At 41.4% G+C, this 21,456-nt stretch overlaps 2 protein-coding genes across 7 annotated transcripts in view; both read left to right on the forward strand.

Annotated features, from left to right (window-relative positions):
- The window catches only part of Mapkapk5 (MAPK activated protein kinase 5), a 37,302-nt gene extending 20,196 nt beyond the window's left edge, over nucleotides 1-17,106 (forward strand). For 2 of the 4 annotated variants that reach the window (XM_015502527.2, XM_048785629.1), the window contains 7 exons: nucleotides 1,269-1,349; nucleotides 3,464-3,651; nucleotides 5,905-6,025; nucleotides 9,696-9,826; nucleotides 10,086-10,207; nucleotides 11,179-11,283; nucleotides 13,091-17,106. In XM_015502527.2, the coding sequence (XP_015358013.1) occupies nucleotides 1,269-1,349; nucleotides 3,464-3,651; nucleotides 5,905-6,025; nucleotides 9,696-9,826; nucleotides 10,086-10,207; nucleotides 11,179-11,283; nucleotides 13,091-13,185 (843 nt within the window). In that variant the 3' untranslated portion in view covers nucleotides 13,186-17,106. The remainder of the gene's footprint in view (nucleotides 1-1,268; nucleotides 1,350-3,463; nucleotides 3,652-5,904; nucleotides 6,026-9,695; nucleotides 9,827-10,085; nucleotides 10,208-11,178; nucleotides 11,284-13,090) is intronic. The other 2 variants (XM_015502528.2, XM_048785630.1) reach the window with 1 other exon arrangement.
- Nucleotides 17,107-17,244: 138 nt separating this feature from the next.
- On the forward strand, nucleotides 17,245-21,170 carry LOC107156357 (disintegrin and metalloproteinase domain-containing protein 1b-like). 3 transcript variants are annotated; one of them, XM_048785628.1, is made up of 3 exons: nucleotides 17,752-18,428; nucleotides 18,554-18,657; nucleotides 18,744-21,170. In XM_048785628.1, the coding sequence occupies exon 3, from the start codon at nucleotides 18,803-18,805 to the stop codon at nucleotides 21,008-21,010; it is 2,208 nt and encodes a 735-aa protein (XP_048641585.1). In that variant the 5' UTR covers nucleotides 17,752-18,428; nucleotides 18,554-18,657; nucleotides 18,744-18,802; the 3' UTR covers nucleotides 21,011-21,170. The 3 variants fall into 3 exon arrangements, with proteins under 3 accessions (XP_015357871.2, XP_048641585.1, XP_048641584.1); XM_015502385.2 differs by adding an exon at nucleotides 17,245-17,736 and having other exon boundaries at nucleotides 18,295-21,170; XM_048785627.1 differs by having other exon boundaries at nucleotides 17,753-18,428; nucleotides 18,554-21,170.
- Nucleotides 21,171-21,456: the final 286 nt, after the last annotated feature.

Below are 21,456 nucleotides of genomic sequence, written 5' to 3' on the forward strand. Positions count from 1 at the left end.
GTTTTTGTTTTTTGTAATGGGTATTGAACCCAGGGCCTTACACATGCTGGGCAAGAGCTCCTAGGCTGGGATTGCATTCCCAGCCCTTTTGATTTTATTTTCAGGCAAGTTCTTGCTAAGTTGCCCAGGCTGGCCTTGGACTTGATCCAAGAGCCTCAGCCTCCCGAGTTGCTGGGATTACAGGTGTATGCCATCATGCCTGGCTTTTCCCATCTTTTTTTTTTTTTTTTAAAGAGAGAGAGAGAGGAGAGAGAGAATTTTTTTTTTAATATTTATTTTTCAGTTTTCGGTGGACACAACATCTTTATTTTATGTGGTGCTGAGGATCAAACCCAGCACCACGCGCATGTCAGGCGAGCGCGTTACTGCTTGAGCCACATCCCCAGCCCTTTTTCCATCTTTTGATTGATTGATTATTAATGTTTAATGGCTTTTATGTGGTTATAAATAACTTTTTTCAGGTTTGATTCATTCACCTTATTTTGTATGTATTGGCTATAGCTAAAGACTGGGTCAGTTCTCTGCATAGAGATTCTAGTGTAAGTCTTTACAAAATGGTCAATGAATTCTTGTTAGTGAGAGAGCTGTAGGTCTTGGAGAGGGCATTGAAAGTGACCTTGTCAGAGTTGCCCAAGGTGGTAGTGTAGCCCTTGGCCAAGATGTAGTACTTGCCAGTATCTACCATTAGCAGCAGTTAAGTGGGCACAGGGACTGAGATAGTTCCAGTGGGTCTGGATGTGGGGATAAAGTACACTAGCACAGAGCTTCAGCCTCCTATCTCAAAGAACAGTGTAGGACTTGCCAGGCTTGTCCCTCTCACCCTATGGTCCTGTTACAAGGAACAGTGGAGAGCTTGGCAGGATGATTGCCCTACAGATGGCAGGGGTATCTCTTTGGAACATTAACACATAAACAAGTGTGACTGTTATAGTCCCTGATGGTGATAAATGCCTTGACTTTCTGCCCAGTGGGTGTGCTTTCCCATAGGCATGGAGGACATCCCAGAAAAAAGTCAAGTGATATCAGTTTCCTTGACAGAAAGACGAGACAGTCTCTTAAGATTAGGGATTTGATCTTATGTCCTTGATCTGAATGATAAATTACTGGTTGTAAGAAGAAAAATGATTTGTAAAAACGTTGTTAATGTTAAGTTATTTTGCAATTGTTGTTTGGCAGTCCCTCTTCAGCCTTTCAGTAGTCTGTCTCAAGTTGCAGGACATTAGTGGTGTGATTTTCAGTAAATTTTTCCTATTGGTCTGACTTGACAGGTTTTGGAGGCGCAGAGAAGGCATCAGAAGGAGAAGTCCGGCATCATACCTACCTCGCCAACACCCTACACTTACAACAAGGTAGGAGGAGATATTTATCTTCACCCTGTGGATGCAGCCCCTCCCTCTCCTCTGGGAATGTAGCCAGTCTCATTCATACTCTCTCACATTTCAGCCCAAAAGACAAAAAGCAGCCAGAAATGCAGAAAACTATTTGGAATTTAAGTTTTTGGCTAAAGAATATGAAATCAAATTCTTACTCATTTAGGTTTTTGTTGTTTTAACAGGGATCTAAAATGTATATTTATTCAGTAATCCTTTTATTTGGTCAATGTCTTTTTTAAAAGATTTTAAAAATTTGTTCTAATTAGTTATATATCACAGTAGGATGCATTTTGACACATCAAACATAAAGGGAGTATAACTTCTCATTCATCTGGCTGTACATGAAGTAGAATTACACAGGTCATGTAATCATATATGCACATATGGTAATAATGTCTGATTCATTTTACTATCATTCCTACTCCCTCATTTAGCTTTTGCAGCAGGAACCAAGGGCTGTAGTCACCTGTCAGGTTATTTATTTGTCTAGCTGTGTAGCCCACTGACCACATTGAAAGGACAAGGTTCCTTGCTTTTTTTGAGATTGGAAATCATTTCTTAGGTACCAGTGCTAGAGAGCATTCTGGTCATTTATGGTAAACATTCTTTCTTACCTCATAAGAAATACCCAATTAGAACAGTGTACTGTATACACAACAAGTGTTTGTGCATGTTACTTGGTATTATCACAGTTCCTCATCTATAGCCCACATACCGAACATCTCTGTTCTAAGGAACAAGAGCTTTGGGGCCTCTGGAAATGTGTCTTGAAGTTGCTAAGTAGGTCAGGAAAAAAAAAAAAAATGATGCTACTTGGGAACTTGAGGTTAGACATAAATGACAGAAAAGGAACTGAGGTTGGCAAGAAGGCTGGAGACCTGCTCTGGTTCTACCACTCTTGAGTGTCATGACTCTAGTTAGGTCATTTAGTTTCATTCTTTTTAAAAAATATTTTTAAATTTTATTTTTAGTTATAGGTAGACAAAATACCTTTATTTTATTTATTTTTATATGGGGCTGAGGATCAAACCCAGTGCCTTATATATGCTAGGCAAGTGCTCTACCACTGAATCACAACCACAATCCTAGTTTCATTCTTAAATCTATAGTATCACTTACCTCATCTGTATATGAGGGATTTGAACTTGGTCATTTTAAAGATTTCATTTCACCTGTGTAGTTAAATAATAATCTACAGCCAGCATCGTGACATTCACAAATACCCACTAGTGTGGTGCCATTCGGGTGAGGGTGTCTGAGCTAACCTTATCTTCCAGGCTTCTCTCTGAGCAGCACATAGCTGTGGTATGAGAGGGAGCGCTGTCTCCAGAGGTAGGGTCCCAGGGTCACCCTGCTCAGGCAGATACCTCTTCTGTCACAATTCAAGAAGCCTCTGCAGATACATTTTTCCAGGCAGGTAAAGTTTCATTTAACTAGAATCGAATCCTTTCGGTATTAATAATAATGCAGTGATTGTAGGCCATGTGGTTACCTTAATACCTAGAAACATGATAGTTGGTGGCAGTTTTCTTTGTTTCTTAATACCTTTCCCCAGTATTGTGTAAGGTCTTAGAAATGGGCTGAGTCTTTTGTGGCCAAAGGAATACTTTTAGACCTCCTGTTCTTTCTTCTAGTGCCCTTCCCTGATCTGTGTGGAACTGTTTTAGCTTTTTTGAAATGGTTTATGCTGTGTTCTGGGGTCAGCCTACATATATCTTAGCTGGTTTTTTTGTTTGTTTGTTTGGGCACCCTCAACCCTGCCCAGGGTGACACAGTACTTGATTCATAGCTAGCTGGTTTATATCTATTACTTCTCTGGCTGGGGGCATAGTATCCTATGTATACTCAAGGATCAAATAGGACCTTGGGCCTTAGCAGAGAGAGTAAAAGTGACTATTTGACTCCAGACTGGCCTTGTATGAAGAGAAAGGTTAATTCTCCTAATATGTCCTAAAACTGTTTCAGTCTCTGTTAAATGATTCTTGGAGGTATCAGTCTGTGTATGTCAGGGTTATTCCTGTTCTTGTCCTGGAGGCCTTATTTTGGGGTCTGTCTCTGCTATGAGTGACCATTTTCTTTCTTGCTTTCAGAGCTGTGACTTATGGTCCTTGGGGGTGATTATCTACGTGATGCTGTGTGGATACCCTCCTTTTTACTCCAAACACCACAGCCGGACTATCCCAAAGGACATGCGGAGAAAGATCATGACAGGCAGTTTTGAGTTCCCAGAAGAAGAGTGGAGCCAGATCTCAGAGATGGCCAAAGACGTTGTGAGAAAGTAAGCCCCTGGGCTGCTGGGAAGGAGGCTAAGGAGGCCTAGAGATGGTGGTGCCCAAGGACATGCTAGGTAGAGAAAAGTCATTTGTCTCCCTGGTAGGGTCCTTCTGTTTTGACACCATAAACGTCTTACCCCTGGCCCTTGGGGGAGAGCTCCCGGCACCCTCACCTCCATGAGACTAGCGCTTTGCTCCCTCCTGTTGTATCCAGGACTGTGAACCCAGGTCCCTCTGTTGTCAGTCTCTCTGGGCACTGACTTGAGGCCCTAAATGGCAGACCTTCTGGTGTGCCCTTCTTCCTGCATGTAGGCCAGTCTCAGGGACCGACTCGATGCCAATAGTTGAACTGGAGTGCTCAGAAGGCGATGACATGTCTGGCTTTCCATTCCTTGGATGCCAGCATGGGGTTGGTTGGAGTCTGTCCTCCAGCCTTCCCACTGCAGTTGGGAAGATTTGGTAAGAATTAGGGGTAATGAGTGGATGGCAAAGAGCTGACACTCAGAGACCTGTGGTAGCAGGAGAATTAAAGGAAACAGACCTAAATTTGAAGTATGTTTGCTGAAAGAGTCGCTGCCTGTGGCGTTGAACACTGTTCTGGTGTTCCCCCTGCACTCAGTCTCTATTGAGCAGTTTCTCCTCTATTGGTCTCAGTTTCTTCCTCTGTGATGGGATGAAGGGAAGTATTAAAGGGTTACTGTCTCCTGACGGTGCAGCCATTCCTCTGTGGAAATTACACCTTTTCAAAAATAAACTTGTGCCAAGTATGGTGGCACATACCTGTTATCCTAGCTACTTGGGAGGCTGGGGCAGGAGGATTGCAAGTTCAAGGCCAGCCTTGGCAGTTTAGCAAGACTTGTCTCAAGAATAATGAAAAATAAAAAGGGATGGAAGTATAGCAGTGGTGACGCACCTCTGGGTTCAATCCCCAATATAGGGGAGGAAAAACGTGAGTTTGCCCTGTTGGTTAGGGAGTCTCTGTGTTATAAAGAGGTACTATCTTCTAAAATATGCAAGTAAAATTTTTTAGGAGGGTAGGGGCAATGTTTGAGTCTCCGTCTATCTTCTTAACATGCCCCACTATGGAAACCCAACTTTTAAACCAAAATCTCAGTGTCCTCTCTGGTTCTTTGCCACTTTTCTATAGACTATAGTTCTGATCCCTGGAACAGCACTGATTATCTTTCTTCTGGCCTTGGATAATGCTTTTTTTTAGAAATTTGAAGCTGTTGAGAATGCTCCAGAAGAAGGTTGCAGAGAATATGAAAGGGCAATTAAGCTTGTTTGTCCAGACTGACATTTAGCAGGATGTGTAGTTGGAAGGAGGCCGTGCTACAGAGAGCCCAGGGAGCATGCTGAGGTGAGCTAGGAGTTGTGACAGCGTAGTGGGAAGGAGGTAGAAGAAGTGAGCACATGGTGCTATCACCTTTTCAGAGGCTCGATTTTTAGCTTTTTTGAGGGGGGACAGGGGGGTTACCAGGAATTAAACCCAGAGGTGTTTAACCATTGAGCCATATCCCCAGGTTTTTTTATAGTAGAGACAGGGCCTAAGTTGCTGAGGCTGGCTTTGAACTCACGGTCCTCTTGCCTCAGCCATTTGAGCCACTGGGATTATAGGTATGCCATTGTGCCATTTTTTTTTTTTTAGTTGTTGATGGACCTTTATTTATTTATTTATATGTGGTGCTGAGAATATAATCCAGTGCCTCACACATGCTAGGCAAGCACTCTACCACTAAGGCACAACCTTAGCCCCATGCCCGGCAGTTTTTAGCTTTTGAGTGTCTCATGTCTGTCACATGATGGCATCTAAGAGTTTTATCATGGGTAGCAACCTGCTTTTTCAGAACTACATGACTCCTCAACTAATTTTGTAGCTATTAGCAGCTAAAAGAATACTTTAGGTTTTTTTTCTAAGTTAGAACCCATTGGCCTGGAAACTTCAGTATGGGGATTCAAGGTCTCAGGAAGCCACTGACTTCTAGGACACAGTCCAGAGTATCAGTGAATTAAGCTTTTTATACCATTTTTTTTCTCAATTTTTTTTAGTACAGAAAAGACAATTCATGGAACAGTTCCTGGTGTTTGGGGCCTAGAATCCCCCTCCTTTCCTTCAGATAGAAGGCATAGGCCTGCAGGAATGGGTACAAAATCAGAAGAAGCCAGATCTTTTTCGAGACAGACCTCAGACCTAGAAACTTCCTATACTTCCTTTGGGGCCATGTGTAATGACAGCCCTATTGGTGTTTTCTCCACAGGCTCTTGAAGGTCAAACCAGAGGAAAGACTCACCATTGAGGGAGTATTGGACCACCCCTGGCTCAACTCCACCGAGGCCCTGGATAACGTGCTACCTTCTGCTCAACTGATGATGGATAAGGTGTTTTGTTTTGTTTTTAGATATTTATTTTTTAGTTGTAGTTGCACACAATACCTTAATACCTTTATTTTGTTTATTTGTTTTTATGTGGTGCTAAGGATTGAACCCGGGCCTCTCATCTGCTAGGTGAGCACTCTAGCACTGAGCCACAGCCCCAGCCCTGATGCATAAGTTTTTGAATGATGCTTATTTTGTTGGCTGAGGAGGCTATGTTGAGAAGGAAAGCTTGGGCTTAATCCAGTGAGGAGATAAAGGCAAAACAATGGCAAGCGTGTTTCCAGAAGAACATGTCTGGTTTCCTGAAAATCAGGATGTGAAATAAAGTATTTCTTTCTGTAAAACACCAGTCCAAGGCAGGCCTGGTAAATGTACACTACGGGAATGTTCAAAGGAACAGCCTCCATATCTGGCTGTGGGTTTGGGGGCACACAGCAATATAAGATACCTTTTCTTTTTTAAAAAATATTTTTAGTTGTACATGGACATGATATCTTTATTTTTTATTTTTTAATGTGGTGCTGAGAATCAAACCCAGAGCCTCACACGTGCTAGGCAAGTGCTGTACCACTGAGCCACAACCCTAGCCCCCATAAGATACCTTTTCCCAAGGGATTTAGACAAGACTGGTTGGAAGGTAAGGCCTGGGCTCATGGAATATGGCACATTCAATATATGAGAACTCTGCCTATTCCATCTTCTGTGAGTGCTGTGGGAATTCAGAAAAAAGAGAACATCTCTAAAGGGGGTGCAGTTTGCCCCATGAGAAGGCGTAAATCCTCACATTTATTACTACCTACTGTATGGCACTTTCTGAGCTGTTTCCCAGCTGCAGGCATGAGATGTCCTTGGAGCTTGAGTAGACAGTGTGTCACATGTAGTGAACAAGATGAACAAAAAGTTAGAGACTAAAGTATGCCACTGGGAAAAGTGGCTTGGCCTCAGCAGTGAGACATTGGTGAGATGGTGTCACAGGGCTGGGTTCTGCACGAAGACAGAACCAAGGCTTTAGTTCTTGTCAGGTTGTAACTGAGAGGCTTTGTGGATTTTTGGGGGGAGGTCGGTGGGAAGGGTACTGGAGAGTGAACTTGGGGTGCTTTACCTCTGAGCCACATCCTTAGCCCTTTGTAAAAATATTTTTATTTAAAGACAGGGTCTTTTTTTAACTTTTTTTATTCTAATTTATTATATATGACAGCAAAATGCATTATAATTCATATTACACACAGAGCACAATTTTTCATATCTCTGGTTGTATACAAAGTATATTCACACCATTTGTGTCTTTATACATGTACTTAGGGTAATGATGTCCATCTCAATCCAACATCCTTTTTTTTTTTTAATTTTTTTTTAGTTGTTAATGGACTTTATTGTCTTTATTTTTATGTGGTGCTGAGAATTGAACCCAGTGCCTCATGCATGCTAGGCGAGCACACTACCACTGAGCCACCACCCCAGCCCCAATCAATCCAACATCTTTTTTTACCCCCCTGCCCCTTCCCTTCCTCTCCCTCCCTTTGTCTAATCTTCCCATGCTCCCTGTCCCAACCCCACTATGAATCAGCCTCCTTAAATCAGAGAAAACATTCAGCATTTGTTTTTTTGGGATTGGCTAACTTCACTTAGCAAGACATGCTAAGTTAATTAGCGCCTTGCCAAGTTGCCGAGGCTGGCTTTGAACTCATAATCCTCCTGCCTTAGCCTCTTGAGACCCTGGGATTACAGGCCTGGCCGTGGTGGTGGTTTTTTTTTTTATTTTAATATTTATTTTTTAATATTTATCTTTATTTTATGTGGTGCTGAGGATCGAACTCAGGGCCTCACACATGCTAGGTGAGAGCTCTACCGCTGAGCCACAACCCCAGCCCCGTGGTGGGTTTTTGAAAAGAGCTTTGCTACTGGGAATGTATCTACAGAGAGTCAGTCCAATTTGCAGACATGCTAAACTTTGATTTCTGCAGTGATGAAGAAACTGAAGGAGTGGCTCAATGTCTGTGAAGAAAATTTTCTAGTTTTTGCTGACTGAGTAGATAAAAGAGACAGCAGCTAGCTTGGGAGGTCATGCTGTTGACAGAAGGAAATGAGGAAGGAGGCTGATTTTGGTGAGGTGGAGTCTCTTAGACTTTAGATATTATTTTCGGTGACAGAGGGACATTCAAATGAATAAGATGTATGGTGTGGGACAAGAATGTGGCCGAGCGGCTGGCCAAAGCAATGACACAGTCTTAAGAATTATCAGCTTCAAAGGGATGGAGTTGAAGTTTGAAAAAGAATAAGTAAATGGAACTAAAAAATGCTGAGTTTATCTGGAGCATGGGAGAAAATGGAGAGCTGAAAGAGGAAGAGAGTTTTGTGGCATCTCTGATTTATGGGTGGTTATCTTCCAGGCTTAAATACTTCCACTTATGTAGGAATGGTTTGGTTTGTTCAAAGTCCAAAAGAATTGCTTAAATTCTGTTGTCAGCCACATGGAGGTTATAGTTACAGTACAGTGTTCATCAAGATCTTGGAAATGAGGAGAGAAGATTGTCTTCTGGAGTTACTTACAGGTCACTACACACAAGAAGCCAAATCTGGATATACAGAATTTTCTTAATGAGAAAGAGAAGTTGCCAGACCTAGAAGATGACATTGCAGTGTGACAGAGTATTCTCATTCCTAAAGCAGATGTGTGATCACAATGGGAGTTGGTCAGCTTTAGAGCCGTGGATGTTGAATAGCATCCATCTCCTCCCTATATAGGAGCCTAAGCTCATAGATACCTGGAGCTAGTTCTATCACTTTGGTTGGTCCATTTCTGATGAGGAGGTAGATGATGAGGCAGGAGGCAGTCATGAGTACACGATGCCCTTAAATTAGCTTGAAATGTTCACGATCTTACTGCCTGCTCACCAAGGAGCTACTTTTTAAAGTTGTCCAATTTTTTTTTTCCTTAGAATTCAGATAATACAGCTGGGAGTGGTGTCACACACCTGTAATTGTAGCTACTTGGGACACTAAGGCAGGAAGATCACAAGTTCAAGGCCAGCTGGGCAACTTAGCAAAACCCTGTCTCAAAATAAAATTAGAAATGGCTGGTCATTTACTTCAGTGGTGGAGTGTTTCCCTAACATTCCCAGAACTGGGGAATTAAAAAAGAACACACCATACCCTATAGCTGTTATTTCTCATTATAAACCAACTGATGGGCTTATCCATTGGGATGTGGCCTTAGATGGTGAGGGTCTGCCCTTATGCTTGGCCATGCTCGAAGTTCTGAGCGAGCAGGACTGAGGGAGGTGACTACACCATGGGCACAGTGAATACAGGCCAGTGTGTGAGCCTTTGGGCCAGCAGCTGGCCAGCCTTTCTTCTGAGGTTGTCATTACCTCCCTTCACATTTGCTCATATCTATAGCTGCGAACATGATGAGCCTTTGTATTTCTTACTTTTATCTCTGTTTCCACTGCCAGGAAAGAATGACTAGCTGTTGTGTGTCCTTTGTTCAGCCTGCTGTTCCCTGGGCCCTACTGATCTAGAGGAAGAGTCCTGCCTTGTCCAAATTCAGATAGCATCAGCCTAAGAGTACAGTTGCCTTGACATACTGGGCTTCTCCTTCCTGCTTTCTTAGATTGGCTTTTCAGGTGCCCAGCAATGACTGTGAAAAACTGATAACAGTGTTTACATGCAGGCGGTGGTTGCAGGGATCCAGCAGGCTCATGCCGAACAGTTGGCCAACATGAGAATCCAGGATCTGAAAGTCAGCCTCAAACCCCTGCACTCGGTGAACAACCCCATTCTAAGGAAGAGGAAGTTACTTGGGTAACTGAGCTTATTTCGTTTGATTATTCTTCCTGGCTGGTGTGACTGAGTGCTAAGAGATCAGCCAGGGGTCTGCCCTTTCTCTGTTTCTTAGAGGTAAAGAGGATGTTTTTTAAACTGTATCAGAAATTGGACACACTCTATATTGATCTGAAAAATCTGTTAGCTTGTGTTTAATGTCTGTGCAGAGCCTAATGTCTGTGCAGAGCCGGGTTCTGAGGTTTCACCTTGTTTTCACCTCTCCCCCAAACTTTTAAAGCACCAAGCCCAAGGACGGCCTTTATATCCATGGCCATGAGAATGGAGCTGAGGATTCAAATGTTGCCCTGGAAAAGCTTCGAGACGTGATTGCCCAGTGTATTCTCCCCCAGGCTGGTAAAGGTCACACCATTTACTAATGCTCTATGTATGTGTGTGTGCATGTACATGGACACTATGTGTATATGCATGTCAAAAGGGTATGTAATTTGGATTATCTGTTTCATCTTTGTATTACAAGAAAGTGAGCACATTATATAGTCTGTGCCCACTGAAAAGAGTGAACAGTGGAAATTCAGAAATGTGGTAAGTTCTACCCTTCTTCTCATTTTCCGTGAGATTTTTATTTAGGCTTAATTTTTAGCATCAGGTGTAGAATTTTGTGTTATCTTAATTTGATAACAAGGGCCCAGAGTAAAGATAATGGAGAAAGAAAATATGGATAGGATCAGGATTAGGTGTAGGTTGTGAATACAGAGACCACCACCCTCATTTAGAAGTAGTCCCTGCTGCTACTCGGGTCACAGACAGAGTGACTTGCACATGACCCCCTGCATGTAAGAGCTTGCTTTCTGTATGTTCTTCTTTCCCTCAAGGTAGTGTGATATGAAAGGTATTCTCAGTTGATGAGTGAGATTCTTTACCTGTTAGGCCAGAAAATGTTGAGGTGACCTATTTTCCTTGATTTCATGGCTTTTAAGAGAACTTGTGACATGTGCCTCAGATAGCCTTCCAAAGCAAGGAATGGACCTAAGAGAAAGAAGGCAGCCCACCCAGTCTTGTTTTCCCTTAGGTTGACCAGGTTTATTTGCTTAGTGACAGGGTTTGTCACAGTCTATTTCTCATCCACAATACTAAGAACTCTAAAGCTATCAGAGCATTTGTGTGAGGATGTCAAAGTAGAAGAGTTCAGTGACCAGAAGTGGTTGACATTTGATGTTGGAACTAGCAGTAAAGTCTTTCTTTCTCTGCTGGTTTTGCACATGTAGTCATCATTTCTCAACCAGTTGGATATTATGTTATCCCACCTCTGACACTAAAATTCCATGATGGTGCAGGAAAAAATGCAACTTCCTCTTCATCCTTACCTACAGGAGAGAATGAAGATGAGAAGCTGAACGAAGTAATGCAGGAGGCCTGGAAGTATAATCGGGAATGCAAACTCCTGAGGGACACTCTGCAGAGCTTCAGCTGGAATGGTAGGGACCACAGCCACTCCTTTGCTTGGGAATATATAGAAGTGATTATGTTTAGAACATGTTGGGTGATTTGGGCCTGAGCTGGATCTATTTTCTGTGAAGTGAAGTTGGAGACTGAGTGGAATTTTGAGGGAGGGGTGTCAGCTGTACAGTTAAGTACTCAGGCATAACTGGTCCTTTGATTCCTATCATATACCACTGGGGAAAAGAGCGGGGCTGGGGGGAAACCACCCAAAAAACAAACAAACAAAAAAATTGGTTCTCAGAATTCCTCCCACATCACCAGATCACAAAGGAGCAGCACTCATTGAAAGAGGAAAAGAGGACAGAGGACCAGCAAGTTCACCCTGCTTAGTTTAGAGAAGAGCCATTTCACTGAAGAGTAGGACTTTGCCAAATCTGCTGCTGGTTGATTTTTTTTTTTTTCCCAGGCAAACTAGGTAGAGAGGGTCATTCATTTTTTTTTTTTTTAATGTTCTTCCTTAATAAGCATTTTTTGAAAAATTTTTATATTGTCATTTGGGTTTAGCAGACTATGGATAAGTTCTAGAATTCTCAGGGAAGAGAGCAAATTCTTTCACTTCATTGCTGGCTTGTTTCTTGAACTTGCCATAGGAAATCTAAAGTGCTGGCCTGGCCATTCCCATACCGGGAAGAGCTGAGCTTCCCTAGGATTTTTATTTTTATTTGAACTACATCATCAGTATAGAGAAGTAATCACATGTGAAGTACGCACTTCCATTGAATCGTCACAGAGTAAACACTCCTCCAGCCAGGTCGTCGTGGAACATGTGCTGTCTTCCAGTCACTCCCTCTCTAGGGTAGTCACAGTCCTGATTTCTAGCACCTCAGAATAATTTTGCCTAGTTTTGTGTAAATCAGAATCAGGCAAGTCTTGTTCTTTTGCAAGTGGACTTCTTTTAATCAATATTATGGGTCCCATGCCCATTGTGTATAGCAACAGATGATCTCGTTACTCATTACATGTTTATCCTGTATTTGTCCATTCTGCTGTTAATGGATATTTGGATGATTACTAGGTTTTGGTAATTAAGGAAAGGGCATTGCGAACTGATTTCTCTTAAATGTTTAGGATTGGAGTTGCTAGTTCATGAAGATATTCATCTGGTTTTTTTTGGGTAGACATGCCACCAGTTTTCTGAATTGGTTATTTGAATTTATGACCTCCCACTGTAGTGTTCAGTTCTAGTTATTCTTTTTTTTGTGTGGTACTGGGGACTGAACCCACGGCCTAGTGCGGGCAAGGCAAGCACTCAACCAACAGAGATATATATCCCCAGCCCTAGTTCTAGTTATTCTATATTCATACCAACTCTTGCTATTATCTCTTTTATGTTAGACATTCTGGTTAGTGTATAATGGCATTGCAGTGTGATTTTACTTGGCATTACCCTGATGATAGATGAAATTATGGACTTTTTAAATGCTTATTGGCCATTTATATTTCTTATTTTTTGAAGTATGCCTATTCAAGTCCTTTGTCCACTTTTCTACCAAGTTGTAGCTTTTTATATATGTGTTGGAATTCTTCATAAATTTCCAGATGTTAGTCTATTGTCAGACATGCATATGTTATAGAGATCTCTCATTGTGGTTTGTGAACTCTGCATTTTTATTGCCATTTAATAGAACTGCTTAGTGAACACCTGAAAATGGGAGATTTGAACTGCATTTCATTAGCGTTGGGGTAGTTCCTCCATTGGCAGGGTGAACTTGGCACCGTAAGGTCCACCTTATTGGGTTCCTTTCAGAGTGAGAACTGACCTTATTCTTTCTTGGATTTCAGGTCGTGGATTCACAGATAAAGTAGATCGACTAAAACTGGCAGAAATTGTGAAGCAAGTGATAGAAGAGCAAACCACTTCCCATGAATCCCAATAATGACAGCTTCAAACTTTTTTTTTTTTTAGCAATTTGAAAAATTATTCTTTAATGTATAAAGTAATTTTTATGTAAATCAATAAATCATCATTTCATTTCCACATTGCTTAACATTGCTATATAGATTTATGTACGGGATTTACTAATAGTATAGTTATTGTTTTAGAAAAGCTCAGTTTCTAGAGGCATACTATTATTTTAGGACATATGGTCTTATATTTATAAGATGATAGGTGGAATTGTATCTGTCAGTCAAGCAAGATTATCTTCTTTCTAATAAAGTAAAAGAAACCACATGCCAGGGTTAGATAAAGAAAGGACCAACTATACTGACCTTTCTGTGCCATCAGTAGATTAGCTCACAATCAATCAATCACTGCAGACTGCCTGGTGGAGGTCACAGAACGCACACTTGGGTGCCTCTGCCATGGAAGAGGAAGGAACTACTGTGCTCTCATTTCTCTTGCTCCTAATTCCCCAGAGAAAAGTGGCACCATTCCTTTTTGTCATGTTTGTTTAAAGGGTATTGGTGTGTTTCTTAAATCTAATGGAATTCACTTTGGGGTTTATTCTTTACATGTGTAACCAGAGCTTCCCTTTACCCTTCCCTGAGATCCCATTTGGTCCTCTCTGCCCCCGCATCCTCCACTTACTCCGTCACTTGTTAATTCCTTTCCCTATTCTGGCCCCAATTTTGGGATGATTTTCCTGAGAAAATTGTATATAATATAAACTGGACTTTTTAACATTAGCTTTTAAAGTGATCCACTTTTTCCTCTGAAAGCTGCCCATTTTTCTCTAATGTTTCTGCCTGGATTTCTTGATGGCATCCTGTGGGCTGTATTTATTTTCTTCAGTACCCTTCATTTTCAGGAAGCATAATTCTGGCTCAGATAGCAGTTGTTTAATGAAAAATAAAAATAGATGTGCACCTAGTTTTCTTTTGTGCACATGGACACAAACTTTTTTTTTTTAAACATTTTTTGGTGGGTATCTGTGTCAATAAATAGAAAAGCTTGTAGACAAATTCTAGCTCACAGGACAGGGTAAGAGGATGAGTAGTCTCAACTATTCAGGTTTTTTTTTTTTTTTTAATGTTTACTTTTTAGTTGTAGTTGGACACAATACCTTTATTTCACTTATTTATTTTTATGTGGTGCTGAGGACCGAACCCAGGGTCTCACACGTGCGAGGCAAGCGCTCTACCGCTGAGCCACAACCCTGGTCCTTAGCTATTCTGTTTTATCCTGTCAGCTATTCTCTGTAATCAAAATCAATCCCACAAAGCTCACTTATTTTTTTTTTAATATTTTCAGTTGTAGATAGATATCTTTATTTTTTTATAGGGTGCTGAGAATTGAACCCAGTGCCTCACAAGTGCTGCTAGGCAAGCACTGTACCACTGAGCCACAACCCCAGCCTGCTCACTTATTTTCTGACTCTTATATTTTGCTGAGTATGCCTTCAGGATGACATCTGGTCATTGTGTCACTTAAGAGTGCAACTGATTTGGGGAATGTATGATAAAAACACCCAAGTATCTTTTTTTTTAATATTTATTTTTTAGTTATAGTTGGACACAATACCTTAATTTTATTTTTATGTGGTGCTGAGGATGGAACCCAGGGCCTCGCATCTGCTAGGCGCGTGCTCTACCACTGAGCCACAACCCCAGCCCACCAAAGAATCTTTTAAGAATTTCTTTATTACACTGATTGAATTTTATCTTAAAGAATATGTAATTCAAGGTATTTTTTAAGGTTAAGTAAAACCTTGCAAAAAGAACTGGATACTTTTCAAGATAGCAAAATCGATCAGTTAAGCAGCAGAGAAAACCAAAATGTTTATTTACTACCAGAAAATTTAGCTAAGAGTTGAATTAAGGGCCTATTTAGTTTTTCAGCGAAATGCAATCATTTCCTGAAGTGAGGGAAAATGCACTTGTTTCTGAGATATCTGAACCCCTCTAGTGTTCCTACCTGAGGGCAGGCAGGAGTTCAGTATTCCATGGGGAGAGGAAGACAGTAATATACCTTTGTTGCTCTTTCTTTAAAAGAGCCTTCTAGCATTAACTTCTCAAATTTTATTATCTGGGTATCTTCTAAAGACTCAGGCTGATTTTTTTCTTTTTCCTTAGAGTGTGGTCAACTTTATGCCTTGATGTAAAATGGCATCCAAAATGATACTTCTTTTTAGTCTAAGCTTCAGTTTCTTGTGTTTTAGTCACTTCAGATTGAATTCATGAGAGCTGCCTGACTCCAGACATGTCCCAGATGAGCACCATGCTGGAAGTCTATAAAACCCTGGCGGATGCTCCAGCTGTTGTAACACAAAAGAGGGCCCTACCCTGATTGGAGCCCCTTGAAAGAGCAGTAGGCTCCCCAGAGACTCAATACTGTTTGGTCTTCAAAGTGTTTTGTTTGTGTATTCCTAAGCCAGTAGTAAATTGTGTTTTAACATACAAATCAGGTTTCCTGGTGATACAAAATCCACACATAACTGAAAGTGAAATCATATATCTTCCTTGTATTTCACAGACTAACACCCACCTGTGGACACTTAACATTGTAGGAACAGTTCTTATAAAGCAGCAGTTTACAATCTAGAGTTTCCCCCACATGACTTGCTGACCCTCTGCTGATTAAGACCATTTACTCAATTACCTTTAGACTTGAGGTAGAACGACATCCTTATGTTTTTCTGGCTAATGTATTGTATGATCATAGGAGAATGCCTGTGAGAAATTTATCTTTTTGAAACATGGAATTCTTATTAAAAGAGCTTATATTGTATCTGGGTGAGAAAAACAAGTTGAAAGAATAGCAGGTATTGTTGGTCAAAGAAAGTTGAAAGATTTAAATCAGATCTTGTCTATCAGTTTGTGTGTACATGTGTATTTACTGAGAGCTGGGAAAACTGGATATTTCATTTTAGTTATATATTTTTTAAATTTAAAAGGTACATTGTTCTTCCATGATTGACTCTTGATTCTTTTATTCCATCAAATGACAAAATAGGTAGGAAATTATCCCTACCTATTTTGGTTATAACACAAGAGAAGTACCCTAAAATCTTAAGTATTATTTCCAAACTCTATAATTTGAAGTGGACTTGCTCTTACATAAACTATAAGAAGAAAAGAAATCATTTCACTTTTATTGCTATAAATTTTCTAATGAATTTATGATGTGACAGTATGAATTTTCTTGCTATATGCTAATGAAATATTTTATCAACTGTTAGAAATTAAGTTTTTTGTTTTTTGGTTTTGGATACTAGGGATTATATACTCAGGGGCACTTGACCACTGAGTCACATCCCCAGGCCTATTTTTGTATTTTATTTAGAGACAGGGTCTCACTGAGTTGTTTAGCACTTTGATTTTTGCTGAAGCGGACTTTGAACTTGCAGGCTTCTTGTCTCAGTCTTCTGAGCCATGGGGACTACAGGCGTGTGCCACCATGCCCGGTGAAATTAAGTATTATTAATTGGAGATAGATAATGAGTTCATATACTCTCATGGTGATATCTGATACCTTTTGGTACCATTATGATTCTATTCTGAAGTAGAGCATTTCCCCATTGCCAAGTGTTACCCATAGTCACACCTTGTATTTTACAGGTTTTATGCTATAAATATTTGACTTAATATAAAATTATTTTTATGCAAGATAAAAAACATCTTATTTTAGTTAATCTTAGAATGCACAGAGAATGAATGACTGGGCCAAAAATAAGTAAACAGAGCTTCTCTTTCCTTTTAAATTTTTACTGCTGAAATCACCAACGAAAAAATTCACATCAAAACCAAATCCAAGGGCTGGGGTCCTGGCTTAGTGGTAGAGCGCTTGCCTAGCATGTGTGAGGCACTGGGTTTGATTCTGGCACCACAGATAAATAAAGGTCCATCAACAACCAAAAAAATCTTTAAACACAAAACAACAACAAAAAAACAACCCAAGGACTTTCACAGACACTATACAGTTCAATTTAAGTTATAAAGTGAAGAACTTTTTAGAAATCTTAACCTATTTTACTTATTTCTTTTGGTACCAGGGTTGAACCCAGGGGCATTCAACCACTGAGCCATATCCCCAGCCCTTTTTTATAATTTATTTAGAGACAGGGTCTTGCTGAGTTGCTTAGGGCCTCACTAAATTACTGATGCTGGCTATGAACTTGTAATCCTCCTGCCTCAGCCTCCCGAGCCACTGGGATTATAGGCATGTGCCACTGTACCCACTTATTTTATTTTCTTGATCAGGGTAACTAGATACATGATTAAACAGTTTTATTTTGCCACACATTTTTATATTGGAAAGGTAGAGAAAAACTGAATTTTTAAAAATGTACATATATATTTTTTAGTTGTCGATGTACTTTTATTGTTTTTATTTCTATGTGGTGCTGAGAATTGAACCTAGTGCCTCACACATGCTAGGCAAGTGCTCTACCACTGAGCTACAGCCTCAGACCCTAAACTTTTTTTTTTTTTTTTTTTTTTTTGCAGCTCTAGGGATTCAACGCAGGCCCTGGTCCAGGCCAGGCCAGGTAAGCACTATCAATGAGCCACACACCCAGCCCAGTAATTGAACTTTGATACTGGTCCCTTAGATACTTCAATGGTGAAACTAAGATCACTTAACCCTTGTGTCTGTGCCTTAGGAAAACTCTGGGTAGAGAACAATTATTTATAAGCAAATATAAAATGTCTAAACTCATTTATTATGAACGAAGGATAATGAGGGAAAACTTGTGACTTTTTTTCTTGAATTAAAGGAAAAATGAGTCACAGGCAAAGGATTGAATTGAGAAAGAGTACCCTCAATAATACATAAACGAGGAAAAGACATAGTAGGCAGGAGAGAACTCTGTCCTGCTCAGAGATCCCTAGGAAATCCCCGTCCCCTCCCCCGGTCTCCTGCCAGAATGTTGGGTTTCAAAGAATGAACAGATTAACGGATATCAGTACTAATGTGGTCTCAGGAAAAGGAAGGTAATTGGCCTGATTTATAGTACTGGCCGAATCTTACAGGCCTGTATGGCTCATCTCTCCGCGAATGTTAAAGAAACTTAGTCAAGGAACATAACAGCTGTTTCTGTTGAAAGGATTTCCTGTGCTATGGAAACCACCCAAGACCAGGAGGGAAGCAAGAATAAAGAGATACACCCTGAAGGCAATAAGATTCAGAGTTGGATGAAAACCACCCAAAAGGAAGCCAGCACAGATGTGGGGATGATATGTAAGTCTCTGAGAGTCATATCAGAGAGAGCTGCCACAGAGAGACACAGACCCTATATCATCATTTGGGTCATGTCAGTGGCAGCATCACTGAGAAACTCTGCCTCCATCTTATCATCTCTACAGAAAAATCCAGTGGCCTTCACAGAAGCGAAGATAAATTTTCTGACTTGGATTCCCCAGAAGTGGAACTTGAGGCTGGGTCCAGTGCCAGGACATTCATGTATCAGGTTAGGGATCTTGATGCTGTTGGTCATTTTTTTGCCAAGCATGTACTGTTACCTGGGATCAGTATCTTATTCTTTCTATGAAATAGTCATCCCCAAGAGTCTGACAGTGGAGGGGCATGAAGACCCAGTGGGAAAGGCATCGTACATGCTGTTTATGCAGGGCCAAAAGCAAGTGATTCACCTCAAAGTGAAAAGAAACTATTCTGTAAGTAACTTCCCCATCTACAGTTACCACAATGGCATCCTGGGGCAAGAAACGCCTTCCATCTCACAGGACTGCCACTATGAGGGCTACATAGAAGGAGTGCCAGGGTCTTTTGTTTCTGTCAACACCTGTTTGGGCCTCAGGGGCATCCTGATTAAGGAGGACACATCCTACGGCATCAAGCCCATGCTCTCTTCCAAACAGTTTGAGCATGTGTTATACACCATGGCACATCAAGCTCGAGTCTCCTGTGGTGTCACTTCCCAAGACAGACCAGTGTCCACCAGCCAGCAACAAGGGAGCAGGAATCCTCTTCAGCTACAGGCACTGTCCTACTTGTGGTCACGCACCAAGTACGTGGAGATGTTTGTTGTTGTCAACAACCAGCGGTTCCAGATGTGGGGCAGTAACATCAATGAGACAGTCCAGAGAGTAGTGGACATCATTGCTTTGGCCAATGTCTTCACCAGGGGAATAAACACAGAGGTGGTGCTGGCTGGAATGGAGATCTGGACTGAGGGGGACCTCATAGAGGTCCTAGTGGACCTGCAAGTTACACTCAGGAATTTCAACAGCTGGAGACAAGAGAAGCTCTCGCACCGTGTGAGGCATGATGTTGCCCACATGATCGTTGGCCATCATCCTGGAGAGACCATGGGCCAGGCATTTCTCAATGGTGCCTGTTCAGGTACTTTTGCGGCGGCCGTTGAATCCTTCCATCACGAAGACATCCTCCTGTTTGCAGCGCTCATGGTCCACGAGCTCGGGCACAACCTGGGTATTCAGCACGACCATGCGGCCTGCATTTGTAAAGATAAGCACTTTTGCCTCATGCATGAAAACATCACCAGAGAAAGTGGCTTCAGCAACTGTAGCTCTGACGACTTCTACCATTTCCTTCATGAACACAAAGGGGCCTGCCTCTTTAATAAGCCACGGCACAGAAGCCGCAAGAGGGAGGCTGCTAGTTGTGGTAATGGTGTGATTGAAGAGGCGGAGCAGTGTGACTGTGGTGACCAATGTGAAACGAACGAGTGCTGTACCGACGAATGCAAACTGAAGGAGGGGGCTGAGTGTAGTAATGAAGCCTGTTGTAGTGGATGTAAATTCCAAACTGCTGGACGCACTTGCCGTTCTGTAATAGGAGCATGTGACCTCCCAGAATACTGTAATGGTAGTTCTGCACTGTGCCCTGGAGACAGGTATAAGCAAGATGGTACAGTATGTCGCCAAATGTACCTTTGCCTTAGTGGTGTATGCATGGACCCTAGTGTTCAGTGCTCAGATATTTTTGGGTCTGACTCAGTGTCGGCCCCAGCAGACTGTTACAAATCAATAAATAGCAGAGGGGACCGGTTTGGAAACTGTGGCCGTCCTACTGATGAGAATAACAACTATGTTAAGTGTTCAGAAGAAAATATGTATTGTGGCAAACTTATCTGTACTGGTGTTAGTGCTTTACCAGAAATTAAAGAAGATTATACATTGATCCAGGTGCCTAATGGAGACGACTGGTGCTGGAGCATGAATGCCTACAAGGGGACCGATACTGTTGATGATGGGGATGTGAGAAATAACACTTACTGTGCTGAAAAGAAAGACTGCCAAGGAACTGTTTGTACAGATGCCATTGAGTCCACATTTGAATGTAAGCCAGAAGAAAATTGTAATTCAAAAGGAGTCTGTAATGATTTAGGGAACTGTCATTGTGATTTTGGCTTTGAACCCCCTGACTGTGTAAAGGAAGGGGGAAATGGGGGAAGTGTGGACAGTGGCCCTGTTGGTGAATCAGAAGGGGAGAATCCACCAGGTGAAGGTGATGGTGGTGAAGGTGGTGGTGGTGGTGGTGGTCAGAATCAAACCGGTAGCCGAAAGGATGAAGGAGGTCTAGACGTCACACTATTAGCCTTTATTATATTAATTTTAATAATTCTAGTGGTTATATTGGTTTGCTGCTTCTTAATGTCTAAAAGCTCAAAAGCAAAACCTGCACCCCCACCACCTGCAGCAGAACCTGCACCAGCTGCAGAAGCACCTCCTGCAGAAGCGTCCCCACCAGAAGGAGAGGCCCCAGCAGAGCCAGCCCCAGAAGGAGAGGCCCCACCAGAAGGAGGGGAAGAACCACCACCAGAACCGCCACCAGAGTAGTAGGAAGATGACTCTAAATATACAAACTCCTCAAGAACTGAATGGGAATGAGAAGCTCAGTAAAGCAAAAGTTAAGCGAGAACTGATAGCTTCAGTGGCTCTGACTGCAATTCTACAGTCTAAAAATACACTAATGTGGGAGTACAGATTCTTCCATTTTTATTATTCCTTTTAATAAATGTTTACTCAATATATTAAATATTTTAGTACTTCTTTCTTTTACACATTTTCTTTGAACTTACCACATGTATCTTTGGACATCAATGTCCTTGTCTCTTTGGGTCAGGTTTTTTCAGTTGCCAGAAACTGTTTTTCACAACATGCTATCTTTCATGTAAGTTGTTTGACATATGGTACAGTATGTTCCTGAATTTATTTCTATCACTGAGATTTTCATTTCAAGCAATAACTATCTATTATGCAAGGACATTTGGTCATGTGTGCTT

The sequence above is a fragment of the Marmota marmota genome, unplaced genomic scaffold (genome assembly GCF_001458135.2).
Source record: "Marmota marmota marmota unplaced genomic scaffold, marMar, whole genome shotgun sequence".
NCBI lineage: Eukaryota > Metazoa > Chordata > Mammalia > Rodentia > Sciuridae > Marmota > Marmota marmota.

Coding starts and splice junctions, on each gene's coding strand:
- LOC107156357 (XM_015502385.2), top strand. CDS start 18,308: ATGGAAACCACCCAAGACCAGGAGGGAAGCAAGAATAAAGAGATACAC.